Source organism: Nothobranchius furzeri, chromosome 5 (genome assembly GCF_043380555.1).
Source record: "Nothobranchius furzeri strain GRZ-AD chromosome 5, NfurGRZ-RIMD1, whole genome shotgun sequence".
Classification (NCBI taxonomy): Eukaryota; Metazoa; Chordata; class Actinopteri; order Cyprinodontiformes; family Nothobranchiidae; genus Nothobranchius; species Nothobranchius furzeri.
In genome coordinates this window covers 60,672,963-60,695,575 of record NC_091745.1, presented here as the reverse complement: position 1 = coordinate 60,695,575, position 22,613 = coordinate 60,672,963, and the positions used below count along the sequence as shown (strand labels likewise).

Genomic DNA, 22,613 nt, shown 5'->3' with positions numbered 1-22,613 from the left:
TCCAGACACCAACACCCCGAATATCCAGACATCTTCAGAATCCTCTACAGACAGTTGAGAGAGGCAGATGAGGTTCCACTGTTTTCAAGAGTCCATGATATGCCCAGCTGGCTCTGTCCCAGAGGGGCAACCGGGAGCCCCTTTTCCCGTTCTCATAGTTGAAAAAATCTTGTCAATCGCGTTGAGAGACCAACTGACCAGATCCATTTTTAATCATTTCCAGTTTCCAGAAAAAATGCAGAAGCGCCATACACCCAAAGACAGAAAAAGAGCCTTGGGATAAGATAGGGAGGAGAGGAGGAAAAAAGCGTCTGTACTCTCCAAGAGCCGGAAGAAGAAAGGCTTTGGCGGCTTTGTAACATATAACCACAAATATCAAGTCTAAAATACATGGGAGCGGGTATAAGTCTCTGGGCGGGAGCCCATGAGGACAAAATGCATTTAGTAACAAATGGTTACAAAACTTTCACCATTCATAAATGTTGTTTTACACATTTACCTCTTCGCTCACTTTCAGTGATGAAAGGGAGTCAGTCTGACGTGCTTTTTATTTTGCTGACATTTGCACTCCCCAGGACTTTTTGACCCTAATGGGCATCCGTTGGTAAGGTCTTACTCCAACACAAAAGTACTGCTTGCTTGCAACGATTTAGTTATCTACTGCCTCCTATCACCAGGAAAAACACACACTGCCACTTTAATAGTGAGTTCATGAGGTTAGCAGCTGTTGCTAAAGTTACAAGAACTTGTTAGCATTAAACAGCTAGCTATTGTTTGCTTTAGCATAAGCCGTTTTCATAAGTCACACCATGCCAGCAAATCAGCGTAATACTGTCACCACAGGGAGCTGCGGCAGCATGGACATGTGGGAATGTTACGCCTATCATATCGCCAAGCATGATAGTTATATTACTGAAATGCAGGACTTGTAAATGAAGGTTACGCCTTAGCGCAATGATCACGTGTGTAATTATCGCTGAACTTTATTTTGACAAAGTAAACTCAGGGAGTAAGTTTTGCTTTTGTGAACAGAATCAGCTGAGACAGTAAACCGGAGCAGTGTAGAGCTCCAAGTGCTTCTCTGCATTAGAGCTGAAGCTCAGATCACAGTCACAGGGACTGTGGAGGAGTGGCTTGTCAAAAAAAATGTAAGCAGTGCGGCTTCAATCGTAATAAAAAGCAAGGTTTGTTCAAGCTAAAGGGAAGTTCGCGACAGCGCAGAGACCTCCCCCATGCCCCATTTTTACCGCCATCGTGTAATCTTTTTTGAAAAGCACATGATCACTCTGATTATCATCAGAATTATTTTATGAAAGAGGGGTACTTGGTGTGGTTGCATTGATCAGTAATGAATTTGAAAAAAAAAAAAAGTTTAAAATGACAATTATAATCATGACACTGGAATTTCACTGTAAAAAGCATGATGTGACTACTTAAGATTAGCTGAAACAGGTTCTAGTACAGTTACAATCAGTAAATCATCACCAAGGTGCTGAAGAATCTTAAAATGTATTCTTAAAGTAGATGTAAAAACCCTGTGTTGAGCTGAACCTAATGTCAATGAGCTGAACCATAAAGTGTGAACAAAACAGAAAACTCACTGAAACGCCCTCGAAGGAGCTTGTATTGAGAGCTCTGTAGATTTCTGCTGTTATGTCATGGTTGTTGTAGTTAAAGTCCTCCAGACGTCGGCCTCTGGCCTTCAGGGGTGCCACAGTTTTATTCAGGGCCAGAGCTAGAGCCCACACTGCATCGTAGGCCAGGGGAGCCTCCTGAAATCCACCCGTCTCCTCTGGGTTCTTCCCTCCTAGGCGAGACATCAAGGATCCAAGAAATTCTTGAGATGTCTGAAAGAGACCGAAAGAAGAAGTCATCAGAAAAAAAGTACCGTATTTACTTGTTTTAATCAAAATTACAGTATTTTGAGACAAATTGAAGTAAAAGGAAATATCCAAACTGACATATTCAGTGATTTTACATCCACCCCAGGAATGAAAATTAACTCAATTAGTTCAAAAAACGTTTTGTCAAAAACAAAAAAAGTAAAAATAAAACTGTGATGTTCATGTTTAATTCTTATCGCAGATTAGCAACAGGTTAGCATTTGACTTCTTCAGCTATTTGTGAACTGAACAGAGATGATTCATGATTACAAAACACTCCTTTGTGAGTGTGTTTTGTTTTGATTGTCAGAGGCATGCGGCATTACGCTACTGAAGCTAACTATAAGCTAACTGCATTTAAGCTAAACAGAACTGTTGACATCTGGGACTAAAAGACATGGACCAACCTGAAAGGCTTTAAACGAACAACCAAACTGAACAGAAAACAGTTGTTCCTGTTTTAATTTGACATTTAGAGCTGAGCTAGCTGCGTCTGAGCTAACTAGAAATGTTGGTATAAAAGACGTTAAGGCAGGCTGATGGCCTATAACTGTCAGGCCTTGGTGTGTGTGTGCGTGCGTGCGTGCGTGCGTGTGTGTGTGTGTGTGTCCCTTACCAAAAAGAAGTACACTGAAGTATACTTGAAGTATACTAAAAATGAATACAGTATACTTCCAAGTTTACTTTCAATGTACTTATTAGAAGTATAGTTATCCGAGTACATTTTTTAAATACTACTAAGTATACTTTAATACATACTTACATTAAAGTTTACTTACATTTAGACTATACTTGTACTTGACTCTATCAGAAGTATATTTCACCAAGTAATGTATAAGTATACTTAATATATATATATATATATATATATATATATATATATATATATATATATATATATATATATATATATATATATAAAGTATACTTATATATAATATATAAGTATATATATATATATATACTTATATATAAGATATAAGTATATATATATATATATATATATGTATATATATATATAAGTATATATGTATATTTATATATATAACTATATATGTATATATATATATAAGTATATATATATATATATATATATATATATATATATATATATATATATATATATATATATATATATATATATATATATATATATACATACAGTTGTGGTCAGAAGTTTACATACACTTGTAAAAAATATAATATAATGGCTCTACTGAGTGTCCCGTTATTTCTAAAACTCTGATTTTTCTCTGATAGAGTGATTGGAACAGATACTTCTTTGTCACAAAAAACATTCATGAAGTTCGGTTCTTTAATGTCTTTATTATATATATATATAGATAGATAGATAGATAGATAGATAGATAGATAGATAGATAGATAGATAGATAGATAGATAGATAGATAGATAGATAGATAGATAGATAGATAGATAGATAGATAGATAGATAGATAGATAGATGATAGATAGATAGATAGATAGATAGATAGATAGATAGATAGATAGATAGATAGATAGATAGATAGATAGATAGATAGATAGATATAGATATATATATATATATATATATATATATATATTTGGAACTTTTTATTTTTGAATTAGAACAACAACATTTACATGGAGATGCATTTGAGTTTCTTCTTCCCTTCTCCAGGGCAGTGTTTCCCTGAACAAAGTTCAAATTTCCTTGTGGCCATAAGATCTATCCAACTTAACCAAGTCACCAATCAGTACATATAGTTCTGACAAGCTTTCTCTGTATTCATCGTATCTGCTCTCTTCTACATTCTACATTTTACTTTGATCTAGCTAAATAACTCACCCAAAAGACAAAAAAACATAAAGAAAAAAAATAAAAATTAATAATAATAATTTTCACATGAGAGTACTATCTTTCTAACATTTGTTTTATTGGTTCCCAAATTTTTTCTAATTTCCCTAGTCCCAGTCATAGTCTTGCATTAATTTGTTCCATTTTGTAGACCTGTCTAACTCTGTCTCTCCACTGTGCCACCCTTGGTGGTTCTGTGTCCAGCCATAAAACTGTAATACACTTCTTGGCAGTCATAAGCAGAATTCTGATTACGTATGTCTCCATTATGTGTGTATGATTTTTGGTACAGCATTCCCAGTACAAACCATTTTAACTTAAATTGTAATTTCACCTTCCAGGTTCTTTCAATTTCTCCCTAACACCTTCCCAGAATGGTATGAATTTAGGGCAGTCCAAAAGTATATGTGAAAAGTCTCCCACTAGCCCGCATTTTCTCCAACATAAATTTGAAACATTACTATTTAGACATGATAAGTGGAGTTTTAAAGCATGCATCTTCACCTTCCATTCAAATTCCCTCCAAGACGGACTATTAGTAGTTTATGGCCTGCTTCAAGTGTTTCCTCCCATTCCTCATCTGTTATCATTATGTTCACTTCCAGTTCCCATTTTTCTTTAATATCTATATTCTTAACAATCGAATCCTGTTGTAAAGCTTTATATATTTTGAAATCAGTCCTTTTTGACATGTCCTTTCTGTTTAACATAATCACTTCCTCCATATTAAGTTTATCCTTGCTTGAAACTTTGCCTTATTTTGAAATAACTACTCTGTCTGTCTGTCCTAAATAACATATTAAGCATGAAATTACGAATTATTGTGAAATTACACGCACAGGAAGTGCTTTTATTTTGTAGCATTTGCTCAGTCAGCTCTCGAAGCTTCTCAGCAGACGGAGAAGAAGAGCGAGGGTCGGAGGAGCATTAACCGTCGGAGGTCACGCTTCTGTTCTGCATCTGCACTTGACAGTCACTGGTTCTGCACCACTGAGCTAAATGTAAGTAGCCACCATAAAAGTTGCTTAAATGTTTTAAATGTTTTTAAGACGGACATGGTGAGTAATGTTGGCCATGTAGCAAGCTAATATGCTAAGTCATTGCATGAGTTAGCTTTGTGTGTGACTAAAGTCCGTTTATTTAATGAAATGAGCAGCACTATCTCATTATTAAAGGTTAGCATTACTTTAGATACTTTTTTATTAGACTTCTAGAGACTTATTCCCTCCATTTTTGTCCCCTCCATCATAATTTTTTAAACGTGACGTTCTGAGAAAAAAAAAAGCGGGAGCTCAGCGCCACCAAGTCAAACTTAAACGTCCACTTATTAAAAGTAAATGAGCAGTGGTCTCTTGTACAGCGATGACAAAATCAGTCTGTGTTGTAAACTATTTCCCCGTAGCACCTGTGCGATAGCTTTGCAAGCAGCCTGCTTTTTTTTAACCGTATAAGAGGATTGTGACCGCAAGAGATGAAGAAGTGCTGTATCTCGATGCTATGTTCCCTCCTTCCCTCCATTTTTGTCCCCTCCATAGTTTTTTTAAATAGTGCTCAGTTGCACCGCAGAACGCTGTTTCTATTAATTTCACAGTATTTTAGTGTTGTAATTTTGTCCTTACTGTACACTGTTACTCCAGATTCTTAAATGTTATGTTTTTAGCTTTGTGTGGATAAGTCAAATTACACTTGATTCTCCTCACACACACACACACACACACACACACACACACACACACACACACACACACACACACACAATTTAGATGATTAATGATTTAGCTTCATATATATAGTGGAGGACTGCCTAAATTTTGCAGACTAACACAGATCTACCTTGTGATTCACAATGTTTTCTCTACTGATTATGCTTCCTGGTGTAGACGTGTAAATGTAGAGCGTCTGCGTTCCTATGAGCTGTCAGCCACACCGGGAAGCCTGTCTATGAATCTGCGGTCAGACTTCAATGATCCAACCCCACTCTCTGCACACAAGATTGATGGCATGCTGCTGTTGACCCCCAAGAGGTTCATACAAGTGAGACCACTGGTGAGTAATTCTCACAATCTGCATTTTTGATGACACATCCTAAATAACATGACTATAATATGTATGTATGTATATATGTATACAGATTTGTCTTTTAAAACTGGTGAATATACAATTTACAGGTAATGCCTTTATGCTATGAGTATTAGAGCCACTGATGGAAAAAAAATATAGAATTCTGAGAAAATAAGTCATAAATCTGAGTTTAATCTCAGAGTTCTGACTGGTACCTAAAACAAAAAAAAAAGGGGGAAATTGGGGAAGATTATGAGGGGGGATCAGAATTCTGACTTAAATCTTAAAATTCGGGCTTTTTTTTTGTTTTGATTTTTTTTAACAAAAACAATTCCTAAATAGTTTTTTGTTTGTTTGGTTTTAGGTTCATGAAAAAAGTCAGAATTCTGACTTTAATCCCAGAATTTTGAAATTATCTGACTTTTTTTTTCTCAATTCTTTTCTTTTTCTTCAGTGACTCTAATACTCTTAGGCAATAAGGCAGTATTAGGGCCACTGAAGGAATCAATTGAATACTGAGATAAATGTCAGAATTCTGACTTTATTTATTTTATTTATTTTCAGAATTTTTTCTTCTTCAGTGGCCCTAATACCCCTCCGTATTATGTAATGTTAAACAATTCAAATTAATTTTTGAATTCAGCAGTTTATCATTGGATTTAGATGCAGATATCACTGTCTTGGAAAATTGGTCAGAGCAATTTGGTATTGAGTTTGATTAGTAAACTTGACAGTATTTACACTCTTAATCTTCTTAGGAATTACATGATGTCCACACAAGGCGTACCACTGTTCTCCATGCCCTTCCTGTCTATCTACGTGAGGAAACCTCTGGATTTTTGAGGACATGTGTGGTAAGTCCCAGTATTGTAAATTTGAACAAATCATTCTATTTATTTATGCATAAAGACAACACAAGGAAAACGAACATGAACATTTTGGAAAAAGTGCCATTGTTTCAACTACAAACCTTTGGCAAGATGTTTAAGCCTGCCATACACGAGAGCAATCAGCTGAGCAAACGGCCTCAAATGACTGTTTGCTCAGCAGATACCTCGCCATGTGCGCCTGATTTTCACTGAGTTTTCCGCCTCACGAGACGCTGAGGTGAATATCTGACCAGTTAGATATTTTCTGCCTCACAGGGGTAAAAACTCGCTGTGTGTGCACTACTGAGCTGCTGAGCTGAAATATTCTAGTGGCCAATCAAAGCACTTTCTCCGCTCACATGACCCCAAGATGTATTCAGATACAGCCCCTTACCCTGTCTGCGTGTCTGAAAAATAAACAAAATGGTACCTTGCGGATCGATGGGCCCACTGTTTCCATTACCCTTTCGGAAGGATTCTGGGTCTTCCAGGTGCATCTCTTGGAGTAAATTGGCATAAACTCCTTGCCTGGTCCATCTTTCCAGCTACTGTACCCATATTTTCCTAACCTTGAAACGCCGGTGGCGGCGACGTTTCAACAAAAAAGGATAGGCATTTCCTCCGTTTCCAGCTCTGTCTCTGTGTTGTTTCTTTTCTGACATGCAGACAGGGGGCTGCCATCTTGGGGTCATATGAGCGGAGAACGTGCTTTGGTTGGCCACTAGAATATTTCAGCTCAACCAGCAGCTCGGTAATGCGCACACGGCGAGTTTTTACCCCTGTGAGGCGGAAAATGTCTTAACTGGTCAGATATTCACCTCAGGGTCTCGTGAGGCGGAAAACTCTGTGAAAATCAGGCGCACATGGCGAGGTATCTGCTGAGCAAGCAGTCATTCGAGACCGTTTGCTCAGCAGATGGCCCTCATGTGTGGCAGGCTTTAAGGCACTGAGAAAAATCAACAATCACTGCAAAGAATTCAAGCAGCTTTCATTAGCATAACACTGGCACACACGGAAGCCATCTCACTTTATTCGTAAATGAGAGCACAAAGCAACAGAATGAACGGGAGTAGGGCTGGGCGATATGGCCTAAAATCAATATCACCATATATTGAAGATCTCACCTCGATAACGATAAGTAGACGATAACTACAGGAATGCGTAGCAACAATATTTGTCCACTAGATGGGGCTGTCTCGTGTATTACAATGACTAAAATTTTACATGACTCAAGGTGCTACAGCTTCTTAAATAGGGCTGTCACGGTTGAGGAATTCCCCCTGCGGTGATTCAGGGTGGCTTAATATTGCGGTGTGCGATATTATTGCAGTCCTTTTTTTTATTGCAGTACTATCTAAACATAATGTTTACACATTTAAAAAAGGTTAAAAATTGCCATGCCTTCTTTTATAACACTTTACTGAATGCAGATCAAAGGGCAGTAACAACATAGATCGCAGTAACGTTTGTTTGTCCGACAGTCGGAGTCCGACTGAACTTAAAAACAACAAAATTCAGGAGAAGGTTAAACTTTTAAATGCAAATTTGGCTGCAGCATCTAACAAATAAGAAACAAGTCCACATTTTGTTTAGTTGTTTAAAATCAAGCATAAAAAATTACATGTACCGGGCGCGCGCGCGCCGGGGGGCGGGCGCACTATCATTTCACTTTCACACACACGGATGACGGTGATTTATAGCTCGGTCACGTCCTTGTTACCTACAAGGAAAACCAGCATGTTAACCATATACGGTTTGAGAGAGGATCTGAGAGGGGTGGCAACATTTGCAGCAACACTGAAAACCCTCTCGGATGGTGCGCTCGTTGCACTAACGCACACGTACTTGTGTGCGACTGGCGAGCAAAGGGAATCTCTCTCGGTTGTTGCTCCACCATGTCAGGGGGGTTCTTTAGGGTGGATGCATTCCTCCTGCCGGTAGCGAGTGAGCTCCAGCTCGGCTCAAACTCTCTTCGGGACGGTTGCAGAAGCAGTGCTTGTCCGGGACTTCAGCAGGTCTCCGAGCGTTTATTATTTATTTATTTTTTGCCGCTGGTGGCAGCTCCGTCTCGGCCAAGAACTCTGGCTGCGCAGCAGCTGACGTACTGAAAACCAAAGCGCTCCCAAAGGAGCGAAGTAACGTTTCGTTTTGATACCAGTGCAGCCATCCTTCTCAACATGCATCATTGAGTTGAACCAAGTTCAGTAATCGCGGTGGCGCATGATGCAGCGCGGTGGGCGTCTTCATATTGCGATATTTCATTTTTGCGGTTACCGCGACAGCCCTATTCTTAAAGGGACATAAATGTGGCCAACTTACACATCTTTTCATTTTTTTATTATCAAATTTATTGACATGGGAAAAATTATCTGGATGAGAGACAAGAAATTTGATAACGATAAATCTTTGATATGTTGCCCAGCCCTAAACAGGAGTCTATCAGACTGCATTTATTGTTATTTACATGAAAATCTACTGAAATAAAAATGGCCACAGTCAGAGTTTCAGTTCAGATGTGATTAGTGTATGATCTCCCTTTCATTTTTGTAAGGATGATACCAATGAGCCGGACCTCAGGGATGCAGCAGTTGTCCTCCTGACAACCATCACAGATGATGCCGAGAGTCCGGTTACGTACGACCCAGTGAGAATCTGTTATCCTCGAGGGTGATGTGATTGTCAACCTCTCCAGGCTTCCTGATGCCTTCCTGGTAATGTTCGGCCTCATCTATGCCTTACACCTAGATTATCCGAAGGGACTGACCAACACATTTGAGTTCACGCAGAAAATCTTACTTGGTCTTGATGAGTCTAAACTATCACCCAAGCTGCAGAGTCAAAAATGACCTGATGTTACATGTGTAACTCAAAATCTGAAAGAGTGGTGGATTCAGATGGCTCACTCTGTTAGAGCATTGTCCACATCCACAATGTAATTTACTATTTGTCTGCTCTTTAATTGTTGATGTTAAAGTAACACACCACCATTTGGGCAAATATGTTCATTTTCCACTTCTCCTTGAGTTAACCCTCCCACTGTCCTAATGGGTAGGACCCCGCGAGGAAAGTTGACCACTGAGCAGGGTTGATGGTTTATCCCTTGAGGTCCACGTGGCAGGGGTGAGGTGGTGCTCACTCCTCACCCCGTCACGTGGACCTCAAGGGATAAACCATCAACCCTGCTCAATGGTCAACTTTCCTCTCGGGGTCACCCATGAAGACAGTGGGAGGAACAGTTGAGTTTTACCTTTTCTCTGTTCGTCCAGCCGTTCTGAGTCTGGCAACTCCATTTGTGGCTTTAGTTTAGCGTGAATAATTGAATCGGATTAGCCCATAGGCTAATCCGATTCAATACTCAACTAGTTTTATGCCAAATGGCATAAAGTACTCACTGACTTACTTGATAGTGGTTAGTGTAATTCATATTTTGTTAATGTTGAATTGATGTGCATCCTGATGTTGCTTTAAACCACCTACTCAAAGAAAGACTACACACTGCTGTTGTCCAGTTTTCAAAAGTGTTCGTTTGTAATTGTTTCTTTCAAATTTTGTTTTATTTTCTGTTTGAGTTGGCTTAATCAGTAACTTTAATTTGATCATAATTTGAAAATATATTTAATATAAACTCCAAATATTTAAGTTTATTTATGGTCTGATATAGTCAAATATCTGAGTTTATAAACTCAGAAAATATGAGGCAACTGATTGCCTTACATTTTTTGAGTTCTGCCTACTTATTCGGGTTTACAGTGTACGAACTGTAAAGATTTTGTGGTGTCAGAGTTCACCTAACAGTTCAAGTGTTCATTTTTTTGCTTTGTGTGTTCACAGGGCATGCTCAGTTGAAGTTTCCCTCTGCGCGTTCAAGATGTAAGAAAAATAACACGAAAGAAATGCAACAACGAAAACTTCAAAAAGGCATCAACAACCAAGCAAGTGGATCCATAAAATGGACTGATTTTTTAAAGGCATTTTTAAAAAGTCTTTCAAAATGGACAGAATTAACGCGTCATGTTCAGAACAGTTTGCGTTCTCATCTTTGATTAATCCTGGTAAACAGGTCTGTTTTTGTTCTGTTCTAATTCTCTCTGTTTAATAAATTTAAACAAAATGACTTAGCTATTTTATTTACTTTTTTTCTCTGCATAAAGTAAATAGTGGAAAGTAAATGTATTGGTAGTAAGCAAATAGCAGATGTTAAATGTTACTTGCAGTATGTGTTTATAGAAAAAATAGAGATACTTAAATGTACTAAAAGAATATTACGTCAAGTTTACTGTAAACTGTACTTTCAAAACTGTAAGTATACTCAATTATATAAGAAGTAAACTACAAGTAAACATACATTATTACTTTAAGTATAATTTTAAGTATACATTCAAAGAGAAAAGTATACTCAATTATTTCAGAAGTACACTACAAGTAAACTTATAATGTTACTTAAAGTTTATTTTTAAGTATACTTTCAAGGGCAAAAGTTTACTCAATTTTATTAGAAGTAAACTTATACTGTTACTTTTAAGTATACTTTCAATGAGAAAAGTATACTCAACTATATCAGGAGTACACTACAAGTAAACTTATATTGTTACTTTTAAGTATACTTCCAAGGAGAAAAGTATACTCAATTATATCAGAAGTACACTACAAGTAAACTTATAAGTATACTTTCAAGGAGAAAAGTATACTCAACTATATCAGGAGTACACTACAAGTAAACTTATATTGTTACTTTTAAGTATACTTCCAAGGAGAAAAGTATACTCAATTATATCAGAAGTACACTACAAGTAAACTTATAAGTATACTTTCAAGGAGAAAAGTATACTCAACTATATCAGGAGTACACTACAAGTAAACTTATATTGTTCCTTTTAAGTATACTTCCAAGGAGAAAAGTATACTCATTTATATCAGAAGTACACTACAAGTAAACTTATAAGTATACTTTCAAGGAGAAAAGTATACTCAACTATATCAGGAGTACACTACAAGTAAACTTATATTGTTACTTTTAAGTATACTTCCAAGGAGAAAAGTATACTCATTTATATCAGAAGTACACTACAAGTAAACTTATAAGTATACTTTCAAGGAGAAAAGTATACTCAATTATATCTGAAGTACACTCCAAGTACACTTGTGAGGTTACTTTAAGTATACTTTCAAAGAGAAAAGTTTACTCAATTATATCAGAAGTACACTACAAATAAACTTAAATTATTACTTTGAAGTATACTTGTAGTATACTTCAAGTATACTTTTAGCGGCCCAATTTAGTCCCAAGGAGTATACTTCTAAGTAAACTTTAAGAACAAGTATGCAAATAAACTTCTGTACACTTAAGTATACTTGAAATTAAATACTTAAAGTATACTTCTTTTTTGTAAGGGGTGTGTGTGTGTGTGTGTGTGTGTGTGTGTGTGTGTGTGTGTGTGTGCAAGAAAAAGTAAACATTTAGAGTATATGCTAACAAAGCTAACTACTACACAGTGACATTTTTTGCTTCACCCTCCTCACGACTTTCTGAGTCGATGCACCAAATGCTAACAGATGGTTCGTGCTTCTCTGGACCTACATGTTTGATTTTTGATTAAAACTGGAGGAACACACTGAAAGCAGAGTAGAAAACAAAAAAGTATTGACATTAACATCATCAATAGAATCAATAACTTAATCAATCCACCTTCTCTTAGGACCAATCGTTAGGGCCCATTTATTATTTTAAAGGTTGGTTTTGTTTTCTTTTGGGCTGTTTTGGTTCTGTTTTATTTAGAAGTAAATTAATTTTGTTAACTTCAGATGAATGTTGTTCTGCTTTGCAGCTGTTCTGATGCATAATTTATTTTCTCCAAAACATTGATAAACCCTTCAGAACTGATCCTTTTTTAGAAAATTAGACCATATGACATTTAGTCTGAACAATATAATCTAATTAATACATTTCTGTGTCTATAGCTGCACCTTACCAACATTAAAGCAATAAATGATGATGCTTCAGACTCTGCTTTTGTTTTGAGGCCATTTTAAGCCACTTAGTTGAAAATTCAAGGATTTATGCCTCAATTTCTTTTCTCGCCAGGCAGTATTTTTATTTATTTTTTTGGCTTCTGTGGTTTAACACCAATCAGCTTCCTCTGAAGCGGCGGACACTATTCATCAGGGCGTCTCCACGGATTCTCTCGGGCCAATTAGGCCTACACACCTCCAATTCACTTATGTCAATTTCATCTAATTAAAATTCCACCCAAGCATTTTGCCATTTAAAACTGCCACTATCCAGTAGAAGCTATAGCTGACATGATCCTGCTGAACCCTGCAGCACCGACTCAGCCCTGTAGCTACAGATACATGAAATATGCCATTCAAACTTAGAAATTGTATTTGAATGAGTTTGACTATCAGCAGGAGGTCTTTTCTGTAATTCCTATCAACCGCTGAGCAGCACATCAACAGCTGAAATCTGCAGGTAGCGGCAGGTGCTGCATGAGTATAAACAACAGCTGCTGATGAAGAGGAGGAGAGAGGAGGATGAGTGAGGAAGAGCTGGGGGGCAAATGAGACAAATGAAGAAATGATCCACAACAGACCAGCAGAGACGGAGAAGGTCGACTAATGGGGAGCAGCAGAGGGAGGAGGCAGAGTAAGGGGATTAGAGGAGGCGAGCAGAAGAGGCCGGCGGGTACCTGAGCAGCTAGCTGAGCATCTCCACCAATCAGAAACAGCAACAAACCAGTTATGCTTAACGCAAGTAATCCACCACATGCTTCACGTTAAATGGATTCAGGTCATACACAGTTCACCGAAGCCGTGTCATTATTGTTCCTGATGCTCCGGCTTCTCCAGAAATAACTCCTGTCTCACACGATTCTACATAAGAGCTGGAAAGTTTACCGCTGCACATGAACAAAGAACTGAAACTATGTGTTAAAAGCAAATCCAAGAAGAAAGACATCAGAGTTCAGAGCAGCTGATAACAGGAACACGGGAGGATTCGGCTCAAACCTAACCGAGAGAGGGAAAAACGCAATTTATACTAAATAATGAGTCTGGTAGGTTTTTCTGTCAAAGGGAAGAAAATAGGAAGTTACCCATGCTTGGTTTAATTATTAAAGACGTGTGAGAGCCTTCAGACGTCCTGTGGAGCTCAGACTCAGCGTGACGGCTCGGAGTCTAGAACCATGTGGTTCAACCCTCAACTGATCTCTATCAGGTGTTCACTCAACATCCAAACCCTAGAAAAGTAGACTAAAATTCACAATTATCCTTTTTCTACTTTCTATAAAACCCATTTTTTCAAGAAAACAAATAAGGGCTTTGGAATATAATAATAATACTAATACATTTTATTTGAAGCGCCATTCTAAAAACTCAAGGTCACTTTACAGCAAGTGGAAATAAAACGTTCAAAACAGGCACAGCAGATAAAATATTACAGTAAATGACTAAATCTAGTCACAAGCAGAAATTACATAATAAAAAATTGAATCCATCCTCTCAGTTAAACAGATCTGTAAAACATGATTCACTAATTAGTGGAAGAGGAAGCAAAAATGAAAAAAAAAAAACTCAGATTTTTCCTTTACGCATTAATAAACTCTAAGCAAAGGAAATATAAATGATAAACATCAGAGTTTATAATTCAAACAAGTCCTAATCTGAGCTGAACATTAAGGATTGTCCTGAATATATTTGTATCTAATTATGTTAGTTATTATTAGAGTTTGTATTTACTTTTAGCAACACAGATTTATAATAAACTGGCCTGGATTTGTTTAGCGCCTTCTTATGGGCCATTCCCATCTGTACCGGGTCGGCCCGGGCCGGGTAGCAAAGGTTGTTTACATATCTGGGTGGCCTGGTATTTTTCCGAGCCAACCAAGGCTCATTCTCAGCCCTCTTCTCGAGGGGGTCTGCTTCAGGCCGACCAGGGCCAACACACCCACTGCTGACAGCAAATTCACACCTTCCATTAGAGCAAGCCTCTGATTGGTGGGTAGAATCAGCCCACATGGGCTTAAGACAAGGATGTGTGGAATCAACCGGGCCAGGCTGGGGCCGACTGGGGCTACCCGGCGCGGGCCGACCCGGTACAGATGGGAATGGCCCATTAGAGTTCTACAACCCCCCCCCCAAGGTGTTTTACAATCAGTCATTCACCCATTCACATGCTGGTGGGGATAAGCTACAATGTAGCCACAGCTGCCCTGGGATGCACTGACAGAGGCGAGGCCTGCTGAACACTGGAGCCATCGGTCCCTCCGACCACTACCAGCAGGCAAGGCGGGTTAAGGGTCTTGCCTAAGGACACAACAGTAGCATTCTCTGGTCAGAACTTCTGATTACTGAGCAACCCGCTCTTCCGCCTGAGCCACTGCTGTCCCAGTAATTCATCAGAATGAAAAATAATGGATTATATTGATTTTACTCTCATATAACTACTAAATAACAAATATATTTATTTCATAATGTAATGCTATAACAATATAACACTAACATAAAATAAATAATAGGCCCTTTCTACCTGTAGATCCTAGCCAGAATGGGTTTGATGAGAGTTGGTGATAATCAATATTGATATTAATTCCCAGATTTACACAGCACTACTGGATCTGTTGCCTTATATGGAGTTAGATTTGAGATTGACTTTCAGTTCATCTGAATTTTGTGTATTTGTAATCTAGATTACATCTAGCAGGATGAAAAGCTTCCTTGTTTGGTGGGCGGCGACCAACCAGGAACCAGAGTGTAAAGAGGTTTCCTCACACACAATAAGGATGTTCTTTTAAAAGTTAATTACAACTAAATGTATTAAAATAGATATTTGCTGATATATCAGCAAGGTACTAACTATATGAGTACTACATGGAGGGGTGGGGCTTAAAGCTTGATACAAAAAGAGGTGGAGCTTCAACATTTGTATTATGGTCACTTGTTTACAAATAAAGATAGCATGAGAAACTGATGTGAGGTCTAAAAAAACCATCCACAAACAGCAAACTTCACTGATCATGCAGATCACGTTATGATACATTTATAATCTGAGATTAATTTGAGATTACTCACGATTCAAAGTTTTGTATCCTGAAATTTGTGTGTGTGTTCATGGGCGTGAGTCTGCCAATTAACATGTGACTGATTGATACTGTATGGTTTTGAATCTGTTTTAGTTGCTCGATTTTCTAATTACTGGGTTGGATTGTTGTATCGGGTCGCTGTATTGGATGGTTGTGTCAGATTGCTGAATCAATTTGTTGTACTGAATCATTGAATCAGGTTGATGTAACAGATGGTTGAATGGAATCGCTGTTTTGGATCATTATGTTGGATCCCTGCATCGAAACGTTGTAATGGATTGTTGCATCAGATCTTTAGATAGGATCGCTATATCAGATCATTGTACCAGATTGCTGTGTTGGATCATTGTAGCAGAAAACTGTGTCAGATCGCTGTATCGGTTTTGTCAGATTGCTGTATTGGATCGTTGAAATGGATTACTTTATCGATTAGTTGTACCAATTAGTTGTATCGGATCATTGTATCGGGTTGTTGTATCAGAACGTCTCAGAGATCCACAACCTCAGGTCAGCTGTTTTATGCATTTATAATCTAGCTGATCTACGCTCATTAAAATCATTTTCTTCCACTCAGTGAGTTTAGCTGAAAAACGGGGACATCTCTCAGTGGGTTTTAATTCCTGATGTGTTAGAAACCAGCAGGAATCACTGCTGTTCTGTTACTTTATACTCCAGTTCAGGCTTCAGTCTAATGCAGCTCACCATGTTGGAGACCCCACGGACCGTCTCAGGATTCAGCATGACGATCTCAGTGGTCACGTGTCCCTCCACAGCCTCCGTCATGTTCTCCACCGTGCAGTTGATGGCTGGGTCTTTGATCTTGAACCAGTTGTCTGCATACCAGCCAATCAGGAACCACACATACTTCTTCCCATAGAGCTTCTCCTTAAACACCTGCAGGAGTCGGGGGGATTATTCCGTGTCATTCAGTCGCTCTGCTCAGCCCCAAACCCAGTCACTGGTCAACACTGACCTCACAGAACACCTTCCTGGCTTCGGTTTCATAGAAGAGTCCCACGATGATCCTAGCATCCTGGCGCTGAGTGAAATCAGCAGAAAACATTTCTTAGTTGCATCAGCAGCAGGAATCTGACTTCACTATATCACAGCTTGATGTGGCAGCAGAATGTGCCAACGTCCTGCTGCTTGACAGGATGGCACATATTGCTGCTCAGGAGCTGATAATTAGCATGGCGCATTAATTTCCTGCATTAAATCACCTCTATGCTAATGTTAGCAGCTGTGAGCCGGGGGGGTGGAGGGGCAGAAGCTGAGGTGAATTTTTAATCAAAGCACCTTGAGATTCTTGACAGCGACAGCCGGGTCGGTGAGGAAGCTTTGACGAACGCTGATCTCGATGCCTGCCTCCTTCACCCTCTGCTCCAGATCGTCCAGAGTCTGTCAGATGAAAGGAGAGGACAGAGGGAGACAGACGGGGAGAGGGGGGAGGTTAGAGAGGCGGCCGAGCTGAGACGCAGAGAGGTGACTGGGTGAAAGACAAAAACAAGCCCGACAGCAAGAGACAAAAACAAAACAATCAAATAACACAATCTGGGATGTAGACGAGCATCACAGCTGAGGATGGAGTGGAGCTGCAGCTCCTCTCAGAGATAACCAGCTCTACAGCACTGGTTCTGAGCGAGCTCAGAACAGAACACAGCATTAATGCTTCATTTGATACTTCTGTGGCACAGAAACACTGATCACATGGAGCTTTATTCATAAGAACAGCAGGAAGCCTGAGCAGGGAGATGGGAATAAAAACACATTACAGACAAAACTCCTGTCAGGATGGGACAGGACTGCTAAGAACATTTATGAGATGGCATGTTAGGGTCATTCTAGATTTAAAAATATACTAATAAATTAATCTAAGTGGGCAAATCTGGATAAATATATCAGAAATTCTAAGTTTAATGTCAAGTTTGCCATTATTAATCAATCAAATCAGAAATTAGTCAGAAAAATATGAACTACGATTTCAGAGATTAAACGTATAAAACTATATTTTCCTACATAATAATTGTTTTTCTTCAGATTTTAAATCTAAAACTTACCTGAAAATATTACAATTTTAAAAGGATTAAAGGAAATTTCTCAAAATTACAACAATTGGGAATCAGGACAAAACACGGCCAAATACGGCTCTGTTTCCACATTCATTCCCCATTTTGATATCCCCATCCATCCCTCTCCTCTGCTCGTTCAAGGTCAGGTCATGAAGGTAAAAGATCCAAGAGATAAATCCAGACCTCCCTCCCCAGCTCCTCATGGAGGAGCCCGGGCGTTCCCAGACCAAGCAGAATATATGATCCGTCCAGTGAGTTCTGGGTCCGCCCAGGGATCTGCTCCTTATGTCTGGAAAACCTCCACAGGAGGAATCCTGATCAGTGCCACCTTAAGCGGCTGTTTCAATGGGGGGGGGGGAGCTCCTTCTCGTCTAGTTTAACCCAGTTTTACACATTAAGTTAACCCATAAAACACATGTTCTTCACATGTTTACTACTGGAACAAAAATGTGAACTTCACATGAGAAAAACCTAATGAAGTAACACGTTCTGCACCTTTCCTGCATGAATTCAGAACATTTTAAGGAGTCCATGTGGTCCCATGTGGTCATGTTTTTTATCATGGGATCACATGTGAAGAAGCGTGTTTTTCCTCAAGAAATAAACCAGAAAAATGGGGGCGATTTTTCGACAGGCGTGGAAACGAGAAAAGAAGAATGTGAGAAGAAAAGGGAAGCAGCAGAATCATTAACTTCCATTAAGGGGAAACGGAGCAGATGCCACGGCATCGACTCTGGCTTCTGAGGAGGATGTATTGCTTGATCAATATTTCTCACAACCAATATTCCAACAAATGACTTCAAAAATCCCCCATCAGTCACCAGGAGAGATTGATTAAAGCTGTGCTGTAGCCCGAGAACACGAAAAGTCTCATAAACAAACATCCGCAGGTGAGTGGGTGACCTGGGAACCCACAGTCGGGAATCAGCCATACCAACAGGACCCAGCTGGCACTGAGCTGGACCAACAAGTCTTAGCCAGGACATGGCTGGAACAAAAAGACTTGGCTAGACAGACAGGACTAGGATGGACCAATAGGATGCAGGGAAGGCTAGGAGATAAGAGCCCAAGCAGCAACCTGCTGGAGGTAGAAGAAACTGTCAAATTGAGGTGAAAAAGGTGAAGGTACTGACTGAAGTGAAAACTTCTGTGGTTTGCTGAATGGTGGCGATGCGTGTCCACTTCCACTTCTTGAAGAGCTGCACTCTGGTGGGGTTGTGGAGGGTGGCCGACGGGTGAGTCCTGAAGAAGGTGGGGAACCGCTGGCGGTTGGACAGGGCCGGCGAGCTGGAACCGTAGGACAGCTGAGGACACAGACAGAACAAACACATGTTAAATAAGGATAAAAATGCTTCAAACTGAGAATGCAAACGTCTCATTTAAAAGCTGTGGTTTGATCAAGAGCATGGCCCACTCAGGTAAAATCAGAAAGGTGTGAAAAAATAAATAAATAGAATAAATATGCCCGTCTGCTCCTGCTGGAGAACAAGCTCATAACTCTGGTTACTCTTATTTGAAGCTGCGGTTTGTTTCCACAGCAGTCAAGAGGACAGGAGAGTTGTCCTTCTGTCAACCGCTTTCACGGCTCCAACTGGGAATAAAATCTTCGACAGGCCTTTTTTAAAAATGAGGAACCTGCCGTTTAGGGAACCATTACAGCTTCCGAGTCCGAGCCTCTCGTCTCAGCCCCATTACCGACATGGCCGCCGGATGTTCGCCGCTGGGAGAGAGAGGTGGCTCTGTGATGGATGTCAAACGTCTTTTACAACGTGGGCTCCCATGGTAACAAAGCCCAGAGGGCCAGGACAGGTAGACTAAAGAATCAATACCCAGGAAGGATGGAATTAAAAAGGGGAAGATCTGGAGGCAGCAGAGAAATCTCTGGAAAAAGCTTCAGCAACAAAATAACCCGACAAAATAGAATTTTCACCCAGAAACAAAATACATTTAATTTCAAACACAAGAAACAGAACCAGGCAAAAAACAACAAATTAACAAAATGACAAATGTTTTTTAAACACTGGTCTTTTGTTTTGAAAAAATACAACAATTCCGTCAAAGATCAATTTCACTCATATTTTCAAAACATTTGCAGTGGTCTCTTGGAATGAAGGCCTTGTAAGTCGTACTCTGGAGAGAACAAAGCTCTGGTGCTCCTATTTTAGGAACTAGAAATGAGTCAGATCAGAGTTGAGCTGCGCTTGACAGAATATGGAGTCTTATTTCCAGATATTTGGACATCTCGTCTGTGATTAGATAACAGCAACGTGACTCTACCACTGACTCCATTGGCTGTGTAATGTGGATGCTTTATCTCTACAAATAACACAAAGCTGGAGGAGTTTGGTCGTGTGGTGGAGTTGCTAATGCTTACAGTTAGCTTCTACTAGCCGAGGCATTCTCTGCTGTTTCCTGGGCGCTAAACCAACAACAGCCTTCCCCGTCGCGAGCCAAGATGGGTGAGTCCATGAATGTGAAGTGACAGTGTGAGGTAGATGTGTTGGGCTTTTCTAATCCGAGAGTTTCACTGTCTATTTTCTATCAGAAGCTAATGCAGGTGTAGGAGACTATTTACATGTTCAGCCTGTATGTTAAACTCAGAGTGACTGATTATAATCAGAAATGCTAATTAAAAAAATGTGTTTTAAATAATCACGGGACCTTTAAAATCCAGTTATGTTGGGCACTTTATTAAGATTTATTATGTGTGATTAGCTCTGCCCCCATCTATCCAGAGGGAAGGAGCTAGTCGATTTGTGATCCAAAAACTGAAACTTTGGCAAGCCATTTGTATATTTATTCTAAATCTATAATGTGAAGCTCCACAACTGACTAACCTGAGCTAGGACAAAATGCTGCCCTCACTAGTTATTGAGACACTTTATTCTAGCTGAAGCTAAACTCACTCGTAGCCCTAACTAGTTGGACTAGTTGTTGGTTTTTCGGATGTTTTACGGCAACAAATCAACATGTTTAAACCCAACATGAACCAAACTCGTAGATGTGAGTTTTTCTTCAAACAAAACTTTAAAAAACACTAAAGGCTGAACAGGAAGCAGAACTCTACGAGAAATGAGCAAAAGCTCAAATCCACAAAAAAAAAATACAAAAACCGTTTCTCTCAATTCTCAGTTCCTCACATCTCCGAGGATCAGTGCTGGTCTGCGACCTCCAGTGTTTCTACGCAGAGAGAACGGGATCAAACTGTGCTAAAAGGAGCCAGTGCTTCTTGATCAGTGTCCAGAGATGGAGGGAGCATCGGCCTCCCGGAGACTCAGATGAGACTGTTTGACATGCAAGAGGCTCCTGCAGGCAGAAATAATTGAGTGTGGCGGTTCGGAGGTTGTGTCGGTGGTGGCGTGGTGCAAAGACAGACAGATCCCTTTGTCTGGGGGGAGGGATCAGCTGCTGGAGCCGAGGCGAAAATGAAGAGTGGGTGAGAAAGAGACGGGAGAGGAGGAAGAAGCTATAGAGCTGGGAGGCTGACAAAGAGCAGACCAGCTCCAGGCAGCGACAACAGCTGAAGACAAGAGGAAAGGGAAGAAGTCAAAAAGTGGAAAAGAGTTTTAATGAGGAGGAAGGAATGGGAGAGCAGAGAGGAGAAGGAGGGCAGATGCCAACAACTAGGAGGGATTGTTCTCTAATCTCAGGATGAAACGTCAATTATGAAAACAGCTAATGAGGCAGAGCGGAGGATGAAGAGAGGAACTAAACAAACATCTGCGGAGCAACAACACATCTCATGATTTAAAGATCTGGGACAAAAGATAAAAAAAAACCAACCTGTTATGTTGCTGTAATCTGAAGCTAAACGATCGGTTTGTTCCTCCGCTGCAAAATAAAAACCTCCCCTCTAATTAAAGGTGCTGCACGTTAAAATCAATAAACAACTAAAGTTCAATTAGCGCAAAAACAATAAAAAGCTGCTGGCCCAGATCGGATTTAACTGGCAGGAGAAATATAAACGTTTCATAGGAACTCACTCCAGAGGGGTTTAATCTCCTTCAGCTCCAACACACCTGATTTTATTCAGCAAGTGATTCAGGTGTGTTGGAGCCGAAGGAGGTCCAGGAGGAACAGAGTTGGACAACACTGATCTAGTTGATCCCATCAAGTTCGGTCCTAAATCCCTGAAGAAGAAAACTCGGCTCCACGAGTGATCAGAAACAGGATTCTCTCTCAAACATCTCATCCTCTGACCAGACATCAACAAACACCTGGATCTCCTCACTGCTCCACATCTGCCCTACAGATACTCTCCAACACGTTCCTTCTCTTTGCGGTTCGTAGATGGAAGCCTAGCGTCCTCACTAAGTATCCATGGTAACAAACTATGACCCATTAAACACCTGAAATCACCTGATGTCATGATGATGTCACGTGGTTTATTATTTCATGTCTGCTTTCTTCCCCCTTTATCTGATTTTCTTCTCAGAAAATGAAGGATTATTTAGAGTGTATTTTTAATTCCCTCAGACTAGCTGGGATTAGCAGGTGCAGAAAGGAACGAGTTAAAACAAAACCCGCAGAAACTGTTTTTCTTCTTTTAATCTTTTGAAAAGAATCAACTCATCAGCTCATTTTTGCCTCCTGGTGGTGAAACCCAGGGCCTGCTGCAGCCCGCTGATGAAGATAGATCTAAGAACACTAGATCCTCCGTGCAGAAAGTACAAACAAGTCTGTTTCATCCTTAAATATTCACATTCCACCTTAAATGATCACATTCAGAATTCTACAGGCCAGCTGGAGGAGACTCTTTAGAAACGTTTGGAAGTTTCTCTCTGAACATAAATGATTGTTTCTAGGTGAGTTTCAT

At 39.6% G+C, this 22,613-nt stretch overlaps 1 protein-coding gene across 1 annotated transcript in view; it reads right to left on the bottom strand.

The window, feature by feature from the left end:
- Positions 1-22,613, bottom strand: part of gabbr1a (gamma-aminobutyric acid (GABA) B receptor, 1a) — a 285,354-nt gene that overhangs the window by 37,358 nt on the left and 225,383 nt on the right. The window contains exons 9-13 of the mRNA XM_070550979.1: positions 18,931-19,101; positions 17,025-17,126; positions 16,702-16,767; positions 16,431-16,622; positions 1,602-1,847 (exon numbers count right to left, since the gene is read on the bottom strand). Of these exons, the coding sequence (XP_070407080.1) occupies positions 1,602-1,847; positions 16,431-16,622; positions 16,702-16,767; positions 17,025-17,126; positions 18,931-19,101 (777 nt within the window). The remainder of the gene's footprint in view (positions 1-1,601; positions 1,848-16,430; positions 16,623-16,701; positions 16,768-17,024; positions 17,127-18,930; positions 19,102-22,613) is intronic.